General features: G+C 43.5%; 1 protein-coding gene across 4 annotated transcripts in view; it reads right to left on the bottom strand.

The window, feature by feature from the left end:
• Positions 1-12,054, bottom strand: part of c2cd2l (c2cd2 like) — a 22,273-nt gene extending 10,219 nt beyond the window's left edge. For all 4 annotated transcript variants that reach the window (XM_074610095.1, XM_074610096.1, XM_074610097.1 and 1 more), the window contains exons 1-2: positions 11,818-12,054; positions 10,929-11,370 (exon numbers count right to left, since the gene is read on the bottom strand). In XM_074610095.1, the coding sequence (XP_074466196.1) occupies positions 10,929-11,297 (369 nt within the window). In that variant the 5' untranslated portion in view covers positions 11,298-11,370; positions 11,818-12,054. The remainder of the gene's footprint in view (positions 1-10,928; positions 11,371-11,817) is intronic.

The following is a 12,054-nucleotide window of genomic DNA, read 5'->3' as shown; positions in this document are numbered from 1 at the left end:
CAACCGGCTGTGTTTACTTCGGTTGGCTGGAGAAGCTTCTAAAACTGCTCAGTCACCCAACCGTTCACTTCTGTCCAAAGTGCAGAACGAATATGATGTGATGCGTTTCAGATTGAGTGGGGTTAGATAAACCCATCGATCACGAGGTTCTGATTGTGTGCAGCTCATAAGATGAGCATCACTAAAGGTCTGTGTCACTGCAGTCAAACCCCGCTGGCATCTCTGCAATGAGTGTTGAATGCTGTGAGCGAATACTCCTAAATGTCAGTGGGACACCCACATTCTGCAATAATGAGCACAAAGAGAGCAAAATAGTGTCACATTTTTTGCCTTTATTAAAAATGTGATCTGAGTGTAGACAGGAATGGAGGAGAATGTGGGTATGACCATAGATTATATATGAATATGTATACATATATATCCTCTTTATATGCAGTCAAAAATGTCTGTTGTGTCTATTGTATGTGGTATACATAACCACTAGGCCACCAGATGCCCCCCACTAAAATCCCTCAGTCCAGACCTCAATTTCTGACAAGCCATAATGCATTTACAGTACAGACTTGTGTTTTTTTTATGTCAAACATTACAAATACAAACTGACAGCGTTATATTTTTTTCAAATTTCTAAGGCATCCAGCGGCATTCATATGAAGAATCTGTAGGACAAGATATCGGAAGCGTTGTGGTTTTTCTTTGTAGTCCGAGTAGTACTGACCAATCACGTTGGAGCAGGCTTTGGTTGAATGCAGGTAAACGAGAAAAGAGGTGGACCGTTTCGGCCGAAATGCAATCTCTGAACCCTCCGGCTATCGTCTGCCAATGATTTCACTTTTTATTGGTTTAAATTAGCTTGTAAACTGGCTAGTTGTGAAACAATCCGCTCGTACACGTCGTCTCTCAAATCCAACTCCAGTCTTGCATCTGAAGTTGCAAATCGGACTGTAACCAACGAGCAATGAGCGGATATCCACTGGCTACACTGGAACCCAGGAAATATAACCCCTTACCCCCAATAGCTCTTTTTGGATCTATTATGTAACTGAAATGAAATATAGTTGGACAATATTTCAATATTATTTACTCATTTGACTCTATAAGACCTTAAATATCTACCTGGCTTATGGTTTTTTAGTCCTTAAAGGGGAGTTTACTCAGACATTTTGCACCCATTGCCCTGTTAGGTAGCCATCTGGCGCTCTGTGGTGTTGTGTATCCTCCTGGCGGAGGAGGCTACAGAGCTCATTTTGTCATGGAGGGGGGGCAATGCTTGCAGCATGACCTCTGATATGTCCTTGTGAACCACAACTGTTCAACCGGGTGTGTATGTGGAAGGTATTTCTGGAAAGAGATCGTTCCTGAGGACATCCATGGTGTCACTTCAGGTTTGTCAGATTCACCGCCTTTGGGTCCGACGGGCTGATCTCCTCTGAAAAGCATGTGGGTCAGCCAGAAATACACTCCAACCCCCTGTGGCTTTTGTTGACCCTCATCTTCCTTTCCTGCCTTTTCTTTCACTACCATGGATCTCAGGTTCAGGCTACAAAAGGGCACAACATTTGTGGTGTAGAAAAAGCGATTTACAATAAGTCATAACATCCAATACATTTAGCCGACGTACTCAAACACACTGGTTTGATCACTTGGAATAGCAAAGCACATTAGGTTCTTTACCCTTGATAGACGTAGCAGTGCGGCTGGAGGGATGCCAATGTTTGTTAGCGATGTTAGCATAGTGGTGTATTGGTCGTTGATAAGATGGGTGTACTACTAGGTAGATATGGGGAGGTTACAGAGGAGGAATACCGGGTATAGGTATAGGTATACTCTCCTATATGTTTCAATGGCTGATATGGATATACTGTATATCCTTTCACAACAATGACCCGCTAGCTGTACATTATCCTGCTTATTACACGGCTACTTACTGAAGAAATCAATATTTTGACACAAAAACGGTCCTCCAGAGTCCGACATCAGAGCTGCACCCATAGCAACAGTCTTTTATACATAGCAACGGTCTGTTATAAAGAAATTACAGACCGCAGAACGCTGTGATTGACCAATCAGAATCGAATATTCAACACAACCATCTAATAAAGTACATTACATTACATTCATTTAGCTGAAGTACAGCACATCAAAACTATAACGAGATGGACTGCAAGGACTCCTATGTTGAGCTTTTAGGATCCAGCTTCACTTTACAATTGGTTCAGGTACTATATGATATTAGAATAATGCATAATGTGCTTCTCCATTTTAAATGCTGAGTCAAAGGAGCCACCTTGTAGATTAATGCCTGCTACAGAAAGAATGTAAAATCTATAGACCGCCGAAGGTCTGATATCATATTTTTGGGGATTAAAAGCCTGAATTTGATCTGTATTTTTGGGAACCATGGACAGCACTATTTGATGTGTGTAGGAGCTAGGGGTGCGTGTGTCGGTGCGGTCGCTGTCCATAGCGGCCGGAGGCGGAGGAGATCGATAGACAGACAGACAGAATACGTCGCTAAGTTCGGTTTCTTAGCCTGCTTACTTTTCGTGGTGGTAAAGAGAGAAATAGAGACAGAGAAAGAGAGAGCTGCAATCCTGGCCTGATTGTCGGTCTAAAAACGTCTGCTCTAACATTGCTCAGTACTCATACATCAGTAATATAGGCCTATGTAGCCCCCCTCCCCCTGTTCAGATGCAGTCCATGGTCCATGGTAAAATCAAAGTTTTGTGTCGTCAAAGTAAAACCGACTGATTTGAATTTCATCAGCGGCAGTGACTGACGTCGGTTTTCCTGCACTGTCATTGCAAATGAGCGCTGAGTGCTTAACGTTCCCTGTCGTTAAGTAGAAATCTACTTGAACATAATCACACGGCATTAATCATCTACCGGCAGCTCACAGTCAGAGAGGGAAGAAGTGAACTGTGGCCTCAAGATAATCACCAGGCTCTTTATAATTGCAGATCTTGAATGGACGGGGAGCTTCCTTCCCTGCAGATGCACACTCGACTGCTCCATTAGTCCTCCTCCACCACCCACTGAACCCGGTGACGATGGCTTGACATCATGTGTCAGCTGCAGATGCACACACAGCCTGACGATGCTATTATGATCTGTTGGTCTGAAGAGGCCAACCGGTTCAGTCCTTCAAGCCTCCTCCACGAAATAATCCATCCAGAGACATCCGAATAGCTCCATATCAAGTCCGCCTGCCAGGGCAAGATTATATCCAGAGGCTTCTGCAGTAATACTTCAGCAGACAGACATTTTCTCTGGATAAACAACTGAGTCATGAAACAAGCTGCATCATGGGATTACTGTCCAAAGGTGCAGGAGGAACAAGATTCAGGTGTCTTTAATCTCTGTTTAAACTGCTCATGTTTAAATGGAACCACAGTATGAGAAACCATGTGTGTGTGTTCATGCAAGTGGACATCCTTCCGTCGCATATAACCAGCTGCGATGACGCCTCAGGCCAAATCCCTGGATTACACGGACACAGGAAGAGTGGCTAAATGGGAAGAAGCTGAATGGGGCACTGCCACTAACACCATGTCTCTTGTCTCTGCAAACACAAACGATGCTTTAGCTTGTACCGTTTTCTGTTGTTTACTATATTTATGTAACAACTCCCATCTTCCTGTCAGGATTCAGCCCCCTGAAGCATTTTTTTAGCCTCGCCTTGTTGTTTTGAATACTGCACTTCAGGGGTCAGGGTCAGGTCTCGCCTCGGGACGGAGTGTCGTCACACAGCATCCTGACGACACTGGAAATTAGTGAGATGGCATTTGCTGTTTTCTGTAAGCAAGCAGGGTTTACACAGCCCCATGCGAGGATTGGAGGGTCCCTGGCTTACGTCACTCTCTGCTGCAGAGAGCAGAATATCGACAAGGACGGCCAAACCAGACATCTGAAATGAATGTTATTCAAAACTACAGACGGTGACCTACTGGCTGTTTTAAATCTTCATAATGATGATAGAAGATTGCGCAGAGGTACAGCCCGATGAATACCAAATAACCACAGTGAGAGGTGTTCACTTCAAAAGAAAAAAAACCTTCCTTTCCTGACTGCTACTGAAATATCCATAATGTTCATCCATATTACTGTAAAACAGCAACACTCACTGAGTGCCTGGAATACAGAAAACACAGGTCCTGAAATGAATATAATGTTTCACAATGATCCTAAGAGGTCTTTGTTAGATAATGAAATAAGATCCAGGAAGTCCAGTTTGAGTGTTACATCCGTCAGAAGTCTTACATGAGCATTGCCTAACCTATGGAAAGCCAAGGAGGCCAAAAACGCATCCTAATACTTCCAGAGATATGAAAGACATAACTATGATGTATGAATGGTATGGCATACTCTAAGGCCCAAGTCCAATCCGGCTTCTACACCCTCCATTTGCAAATTTCCCCACTGCGTGACTAATAAAGGAATATCTTATCTTATCTTGTAGTTACACTCACAGCTCAATGAAGCACCCTTCTTTAAGGTGGAGGGTAGAAATACAGCAGCAAGCTTTGGGACAAACTTCCCTCTCTCTCCGGCAAAGAAATAAATGAATATCAGAAATACTTTATTCAGCCCCGGAGGGGAAATTGGGTTACGTTACAGTTGCTCCCATTCTAGAATAGAAATATATAACATAGAGAATTTATACGAAAATATAAATAAGAAATGTGTAAATTATATATAAGTCGTGTAAGTTGCGAGGTGGGACCTCCGTGGATCGGACTTGTTTGTCCAGCACATCCCACAGATGCTCCATTGGATTGAGATCTGGAGAATTTGGAGGCCGAGTCAACACCTCCGACTCGTTGCCATCCACATGATGTAAAAGAAAACGTGATTCATCAGACCGGGCCACCTTCTTCCATTGCTCCGTGTTCCAGTTCTGATGCCCATTGTAGGCACCCTGACCGGTCTGCAGCTTCTCAGTCCCATACGCAACAAACTGCGATGCACTGTGTGTTCTGACACCTTTCTATCAGAACCAGCATTAACTTTTTCAGCAGTTTGAGCTCCAGTAGCTCTTCTATTGGATCGGACAACACGGGCCAGCCTTCGCTCCCCACATGCATCAATGAGCCTCGGGTCTGACCCTGTCGCCGGTTCACCGGTTTTCCTTCCTCGGACCACTTTTGGTAGGTCCTGACCACTGCAGACCGGGAACATCCCACAAGAGCTGCAGTTCTGGAGATGCTCTGACCCGGTCGTCTAGCCAACACTATCTGGCCCTTGTCAAAGTCGCTCACATCCTTATGCTTGCCCGCTTCCAACACAAAGTTCAAAGTTCAAAATGTTCACTTGCTGTCTAATAATCCCACCCACTGCCATGTGCCATTGTAACGAGATAATCATGACAATAATGTCTATTTTAGTTTGAGCAGTTTAGTTTTTTGTTTGTACCGGTAGTCGCATGGAACTTAAATGTTTGTGCAGAGCGTGTTTCATGGGGAAACACAAAACAGCGTTGCACGTTGTCAGTAAGGGCAGCTGGTTAAGTCAGCATCGATGTAGACTCGCTGTTGGAGGGTTTTATCACCCATTTGGGATTTCATTTAATACGACGGACCATCCATGTGAACGCACAAACGGAGTGGAAGTGGGTAGGGAGACGGTGTAGGGGCCGGATTGGAATTGGGCCTAATTCTCTGCAAGAGACTGAATAAGAGTATTCCCCAAAATGTCCAACTGGTCCTTTAATCACGTAATCCATTTGTCAAAATAGTTGCTGATTATAATTTTTTTATCAATCTACTAATCAGTTCAGCTCTGCATATAATGATTTAAAGGAGGATACAGAAGGATATTTGTACCAATTTTCATGGACTGTACCATGGAATGCTGCAGTGGTTCAAGTCTTTGTTATTTTGGGTCTCAAGGTGTTGAGTAAAAGCAGAAGGGAAAAAATTATAATCATAAAGTAAACGATAAAAAAGGAACTGTAATGCTTAACCTAACAAAATGAGGCCTGAAAGGAAAGGGGTTTTGCTAAGTCATGTTTATCACGTCAAACTTTCCGTGCGGGCTCATTCAACGATTTGCCTTTATTTGGATAAATTTCAACATCATTATTTAAAGACTTCTGTCAGCATCTTAAATGCCGCAGAAGTATTTAGGTTAACGCTATAAAGGCTTTGCACGCTAATCCCCATGCGATGACACTGAAGACGTATCTTCCTACTTTGTTCCTCATGTTTTGCCAGATGTAGAAACATAATCAGGAAATGTAAGTTAGAGGAGAACGGGACCATAGTTTGGGGCCGGCTGCTCTTGTGTCTTTGTTTTCTAAGTGGCCAGGGCAACATGCCTGGCAGGTGGCAGGTGCTTACTGTGTGTGAGAGGCAAAGAATGCCATGTGACTCGCTTGTGGCCACTTAATACTATATCTCCACAAACCCCCACAGCAGGTTTTTCCAGACTGTTTTTTTAGGGAGGAGATGAAAAATCCAGAACAACAGTTAAACTGTTAAACAGTACAGACAAACGGAGCGAGTTAACCGGCTATTAAAACATGTTACAACTTCATAATGATCGCTATGGAGACCAAACATGTGACCTTTAAGTTACAAGACAAGGACGATGTCTTCAATCACTCGGCCATTGGCTCTTAGTCTGACTCCTGGAGGTATATCTATTCAACAAGACATACTTGTGATTTGTTATCTCAGTAGATCATGTTGCAATTTTCATTAACAATCTCCCAGGTGATTTGCATATGCCCCAGACACATTTAGAATAACAGATTGCTCAGCACGCAGACACAGACTAGCAGATATTTTATTGTGATGAGTGAGCTCGGGGAAGCTTTGGCTCACACTCTCGGTTCACAAACTAAACACCACATGGACAGACAGACATGGACTGCTTGTCTCTGTCTCCTCCACCACTGGCGCGTTTACTCAGTCTGGAGAATTGTCTTATAATAAACATCATATACTTTATTACAGCTGGGTAAAAAGCCTTGTATCTACTGGTGTTTTAAAGCATTTCATGAGCCTAAAGGTCATACAGTCATCATAGATCAAACCCACGGAGGAGCACGAAGATACGAGGTTAAAAAAAATATCCATAGCAACCTTCTTTATTAAAAACACAACCCCTTAACATGAAAGCCTTCCTCATGTGTGTAGTAGGCTACTGCCAAACGGCTATTCAATTACTAATTCTTTCCCAAACAGAGTAGCTAACTACAGCTATTGTGATTTATTATCTCACTAAACACTCCAAAGTTCACCCAAGGTTCACTCTGAAGTTGCGGAGCTTCTTGGTAACTGAGAGCAACGAAGGTCACAACGGATCAACTAATTAGGCCGCTGTAAGATAACTCGGCTGGCACGTTCCAATTTGCCGCCATATATATCAAAGAGAAGCCGTTCCAGAGAGTCGCACTGCTCTGCTCACTCGCCTCTTATTACCAGCACGAAAACACTTCCAATACTTCCAATCCTTTGATGAAAACACACACAGCTGGCTTTATGCTGCATACCGAAACACATGTGGTATGCAGAGAAAATACTTCTTAGGCCGTGAAGGATTCACATGAACATGTTTGTGCTGCAGCTGTAACAGTTTGTACAGTATGTTAGAGTGTACGTGTCACAGGACAGACTGTCATCCTTCTCATAAATTGTCCTCTTCATATTTAATTAAGGTCCTAAAGACCAACACAAACACTGTCAGACTTTAAAGGCATAGTTTGACATTTTGGGACTTTCTATTTCAGAGACTTAGATGAGACGATCAATACCACTCTCGTATATGACGGGAATATTGCTGGGATACGATTAATGCTGAGTTTTAATGACACAAACTATTATTCATGCTTTTATTCCTCATGGTAGGACTATTGTAATGCTCTTTTAACGGGGATAAATCAGAAATCAATTCATAGACTTGTGCAAAATGCAAAAAATCAAGAAAAGAGAACACATTACTCCAATTTGAATGATCTTACCCTGGCTGCCCATTTGTTTAAGGGTTGATTTTAAGATTTGACTTGTTACTTTTAAAGCCCTTCATGGTCTGGCCCCAGAATATATATCTGAACGGCTGTCTCTTTCCAAACCAGTGCACATCCAGAGATCCTCAGGCTAGAACCTGCTGACTATTTCCACCTGATACTCAAGAACTAGCATTTGCCGTTAGGGCTCCTTGGCTGTGGAACGAGCTGCCAGAGGAACTCACATCAGTATCTTCTTTAAATCACTTCTGAAGACTTACCTTTATTGAAAGACTTTCTTATCATTTTTCCTTTAATTTTTATTCTTATCTATTGAGTTACACTGCACTTTATTCTCAACATTGAGAATAAAGTGAAGTGTAATCATCCATAGAGAGCTACAGGAATGAGTCCTAAAACCCGGAAATGAGTTTGCATTTTAGCACTTTCGGTTCCCTCGACTGGAGGTCAATGGGTTTTTAGTTTGCTGCATGAAATAAGGTCTGTAGTTAACACAAGCTGAAGAGATTTTAACGTTTTGTTCTAAGACATAAAATATCACTCGTGAATTTTGAAGCCTCAATATGTCTTAAAAAAGGTGGTTGCTAACGAGTGGCTAAATGAGACTACTAAACATCATCACGCCGACTCGTCCTCCTTTACGGCCTCCTTTACAGCCTCGTTGTGTATACTCGCGCTCATGCGACCGTGGTGTAGTCCGTATATAGCCTAACGTTAGCTTTTTACTTCTGGAGATTGCATTCACACTTCAAAAATCATAAAAGTGGTGTTCATTTATGAAGATTATTTTACGGAACAAAACGTGTAAGTATCATAAACGTTTGTTTGCCACAGAGTTTATTTTCTGCAATAATCCAAAACCCAATGGGAAAATCTCATTGGCTTTTAGTTGAGGGAACCAGGGAGATGCTAACTTCCTGGTTGGCCTACAACAATACGTCATCCCTGAAGCACTCTTTTGTTTTTAAGTTCATTCCTCTTTTTCCCTTATGCTTTCCTGGTTATTCAAACATTACTGTGTATCTTATTCTTGTGTTTGTTGTCAAGCACTTTGTAACGCTGGTTTTGATAAGTGCTATGCAAATAAACTTTATTATTATAATTAGTATTATGTATGCTCAATGTGAAGCTAGAGCCAGCAGTCAGCTTAGCTTAACTTAACATAAAGACTGGAAAAAAGGTAGGGAAACGGTTGGCCTGGCTCCCTCCAAAGATTAAAAAATCTGACACCAGCACTTAAAGAAAGCAGCTTGCAAAATGTCGAAGCGTTCCTTTAAGATTCACGTTTATTATAGAGATGGGTGATACATCAGATAAAACACTAAATGTACCTTTTTAATTACAATTTGCTCAAAATTGTTCTCTTTTCTTGTAAAATGATAACACATGATGATTACATCATACAATACCCCTGAACGTTGATAAATACTGAGCTATGGCCCAACCATAATAACTAGTATTGTAATGTGAGGAACACTGTCATATCTAATTTTTTACTCTGACTGTTGTCTATTTCGTAGCAGAGTATTTTTAAAAAGATAGATTTGAGCAAGTCGGACATCTTTCGATGGCTAAGGTTAAGCATTGGTCTGGAATAGAGTTTTTGCAAGTCTTTGCAGATCTCAGATTAGATTTTGCAATTTGCAGGCTACCTTCTAGACACAACCTTAAAACAAGCAAAGAGTATCCTGCTGAACAATCAGTGTCCTATTATTAATTGCATCGTTAGGCTCAGCTCCAAGTGTATTTGTTTTCCAAGCCAACATGCAACACTTGCTCCATCACTGAATGAGTATTTCACTTGGAACAACTGAGGGAGGCTTTCAATCAGCCATGGCGAGGTGACCCTTATGAATCAGTCAATCGAGTGCTGTTTGTTGTGCACGTTCGCTGCGTGGATTGATCTGACCCCTTTAAACTCCCCGCCAACTCATCTTCAAAACACACACAGTTTGTAAGTGGAGGGGGGGGTGTTAGAGGATCCATCTCCTCCTCCAGTGCTCATGGCGAACATCTGACTGTGTGGCAGACTTTGATTCCCACAGATCAAAGGAGCTATTTGAAAGGAGACCTTTAGGAACTTGAGATAATCCTCTAATACGTGCCCGACTACCAACTGTCTGGAGTGCTCACCACAATATTTCTGTGTGAAGCAGTGACCTACTGCAGCTGTAACACAATTTCATTAATTTTATGTTATGAGATGCAGGAAAGGTGAGATCTTCTGTGGTGAGCAACAACACAGATTTCGCCTCTTCCCACTGTGATCATCCATTTCCCCCCACAGGCCGGGGGATATCGGACTATTTCTGTGAGGTGTGGGTGTTCATACTGTGGCTCCGCTGACTGGTCTTGCCTCTCCGCTCTTGTGTGCATCGATTCAGAGCTGTTACGCAACGCTCTGCCCCCCATCCTCTCACCGATTAGACACTCCAACTCCCACACCTCCACCTCCCTGCCCACACACACACACTTCAAGCGCACATGTGCACACCAACTGCATCAGCCAGTGCTTAACTATTTATGCTCAGCGGAGTAACCTTAGGCGTGCTCTACTATATACGCTGCCATCGTGTTTACTCAGCCTTTGCAATATAGGATATGGGGACAACTGTGACTCAGAGGGTAGAGCAGATCGTCCACCAGTCGAAAGGTCGGTGGTTATCTCCCCGGCTGCTCCGGGTCACATGTCGATGTTTCCTTGAGCAAGACACTTAACCCCAAATTGCTCCCGAAGGCATAGCCATCGGTGTGTGAATGAGTATTGAGATTAGATCCTGATGGGCAAAATTGGCATCTTAGCAGCCTCTGCCATCAGTGTATGAATGTGTGTGTGAATGCTGACATGTAGTGTAAAGCGATCTGAGTGGTCGGAAGACTAGAAAAAGCGCTATATAAAAGCAAGTCCATTTACCATTTACCATCTCCTCTTATTCATGGCTTAAAGATCTCCACTTACCCCATGCCTGCAAGCTTGCTCGTTCAGAGCTTTGACCCAGGTCCTCTGCCAGTGCTCCCTGAAGGACTTGAAGGAGAACAGAGAGGTCAACAAGCCTTTAACCCCGGCCTCGGGTGCAGGTCCTCCATCCCGGCTCGCGCGCAGCTTCAGCAGGAAGTCCCACACACCTCCAGCCTGGCTCTGCTGTGTGAGGGAGAGCTGCTGCTGACAGGCTGCTCCTCTGCTGTCCTGCTGCCTGCAGGCTGTCTTCCTGGATCCCCACAGCCGCAGCACGCTCAGCAAGTACTGACACAGCCATCCCAGCACGATGAGCAAGGAGGTGAGGAAGAGACCCACCAGACACAGCCAGCCCAACTCCTGGAGCTCCATCAGCGTCTCCCAGAGCCTCTCATATCACCAGGTCCAGATGGAAATACCAGGACTGAGAGCAGATCCCTGGAGGCTGTGGAGTGGCATTAAAGGACAATCAGTCATCTTGATGCAAGGAGGGTACTAACAAGGTATAATAATGCAGAATATACAGAGGATGCACCTTAACTTTAATGTGCATGTTTTAGATCAGGTTGTGTTTCTATGATGGTACTATAACTGAGGAATAATGCACAATGCACACAGAGGATGCACAGACATGATGGCTTAACTTTGCATGTGCATATGAAGCAGAAGCCTTCATGCACTAAAAAGCACAAGGCACAAAGGGATGCACCTTAACTTAAATGTGCATGCTTTAGATCACATATGAGGCAGAAGCTTCATGCATTAAAAAGCTGCGTCCACGCTGCGTAGCTGTAAATGAATCGTGCATTAGCAGAGAGGACGATGCAGCAGCAGCAGCAGCAGGTTAACGAGCACAACTCCGATGATAAATGGTAGTTTCATAACAACCTACCGTTTTAACTTGAGCGGTCCGAGCTGCTGCTGCAGGCTGCAGGGAATCGAAAGCGATGCATTGGTAACATGAAGCTGTCTTCATGGCGATGAGCTGCCAACAATGTGAGTCCCATCTTCTCTCCAGAGTCTGTTTCTGACTGATGTCGTTATTTATGGATTCAAAATGAAGCCTCCTGCTCTCTGTTGGAGCATCACAGACTCTCTGCTGCTCGTAGCCTCCTGCCTCTCTGTAACC

The sequence above is a fragment of the Sebastes fasciatus genome, chromosome 16 (genome assembly GCF_043250625.1).
Source record: "Sebastes fasciatus isolate fSebFas1 chromosome 16, fSebFas1.pri, whole genome shotgun sequence".
NCBI lineage: Eukaryota > Metazoa > Chordata > Actinopteri > Perciformes > Sebastidae > Sebastes > Sebastes fasciatus.
The sequence above is the reverse complement of the archived record's forward strand: the minus strand, read 5'-3'. Positions and strand labels throughout refer to the sequence as shown.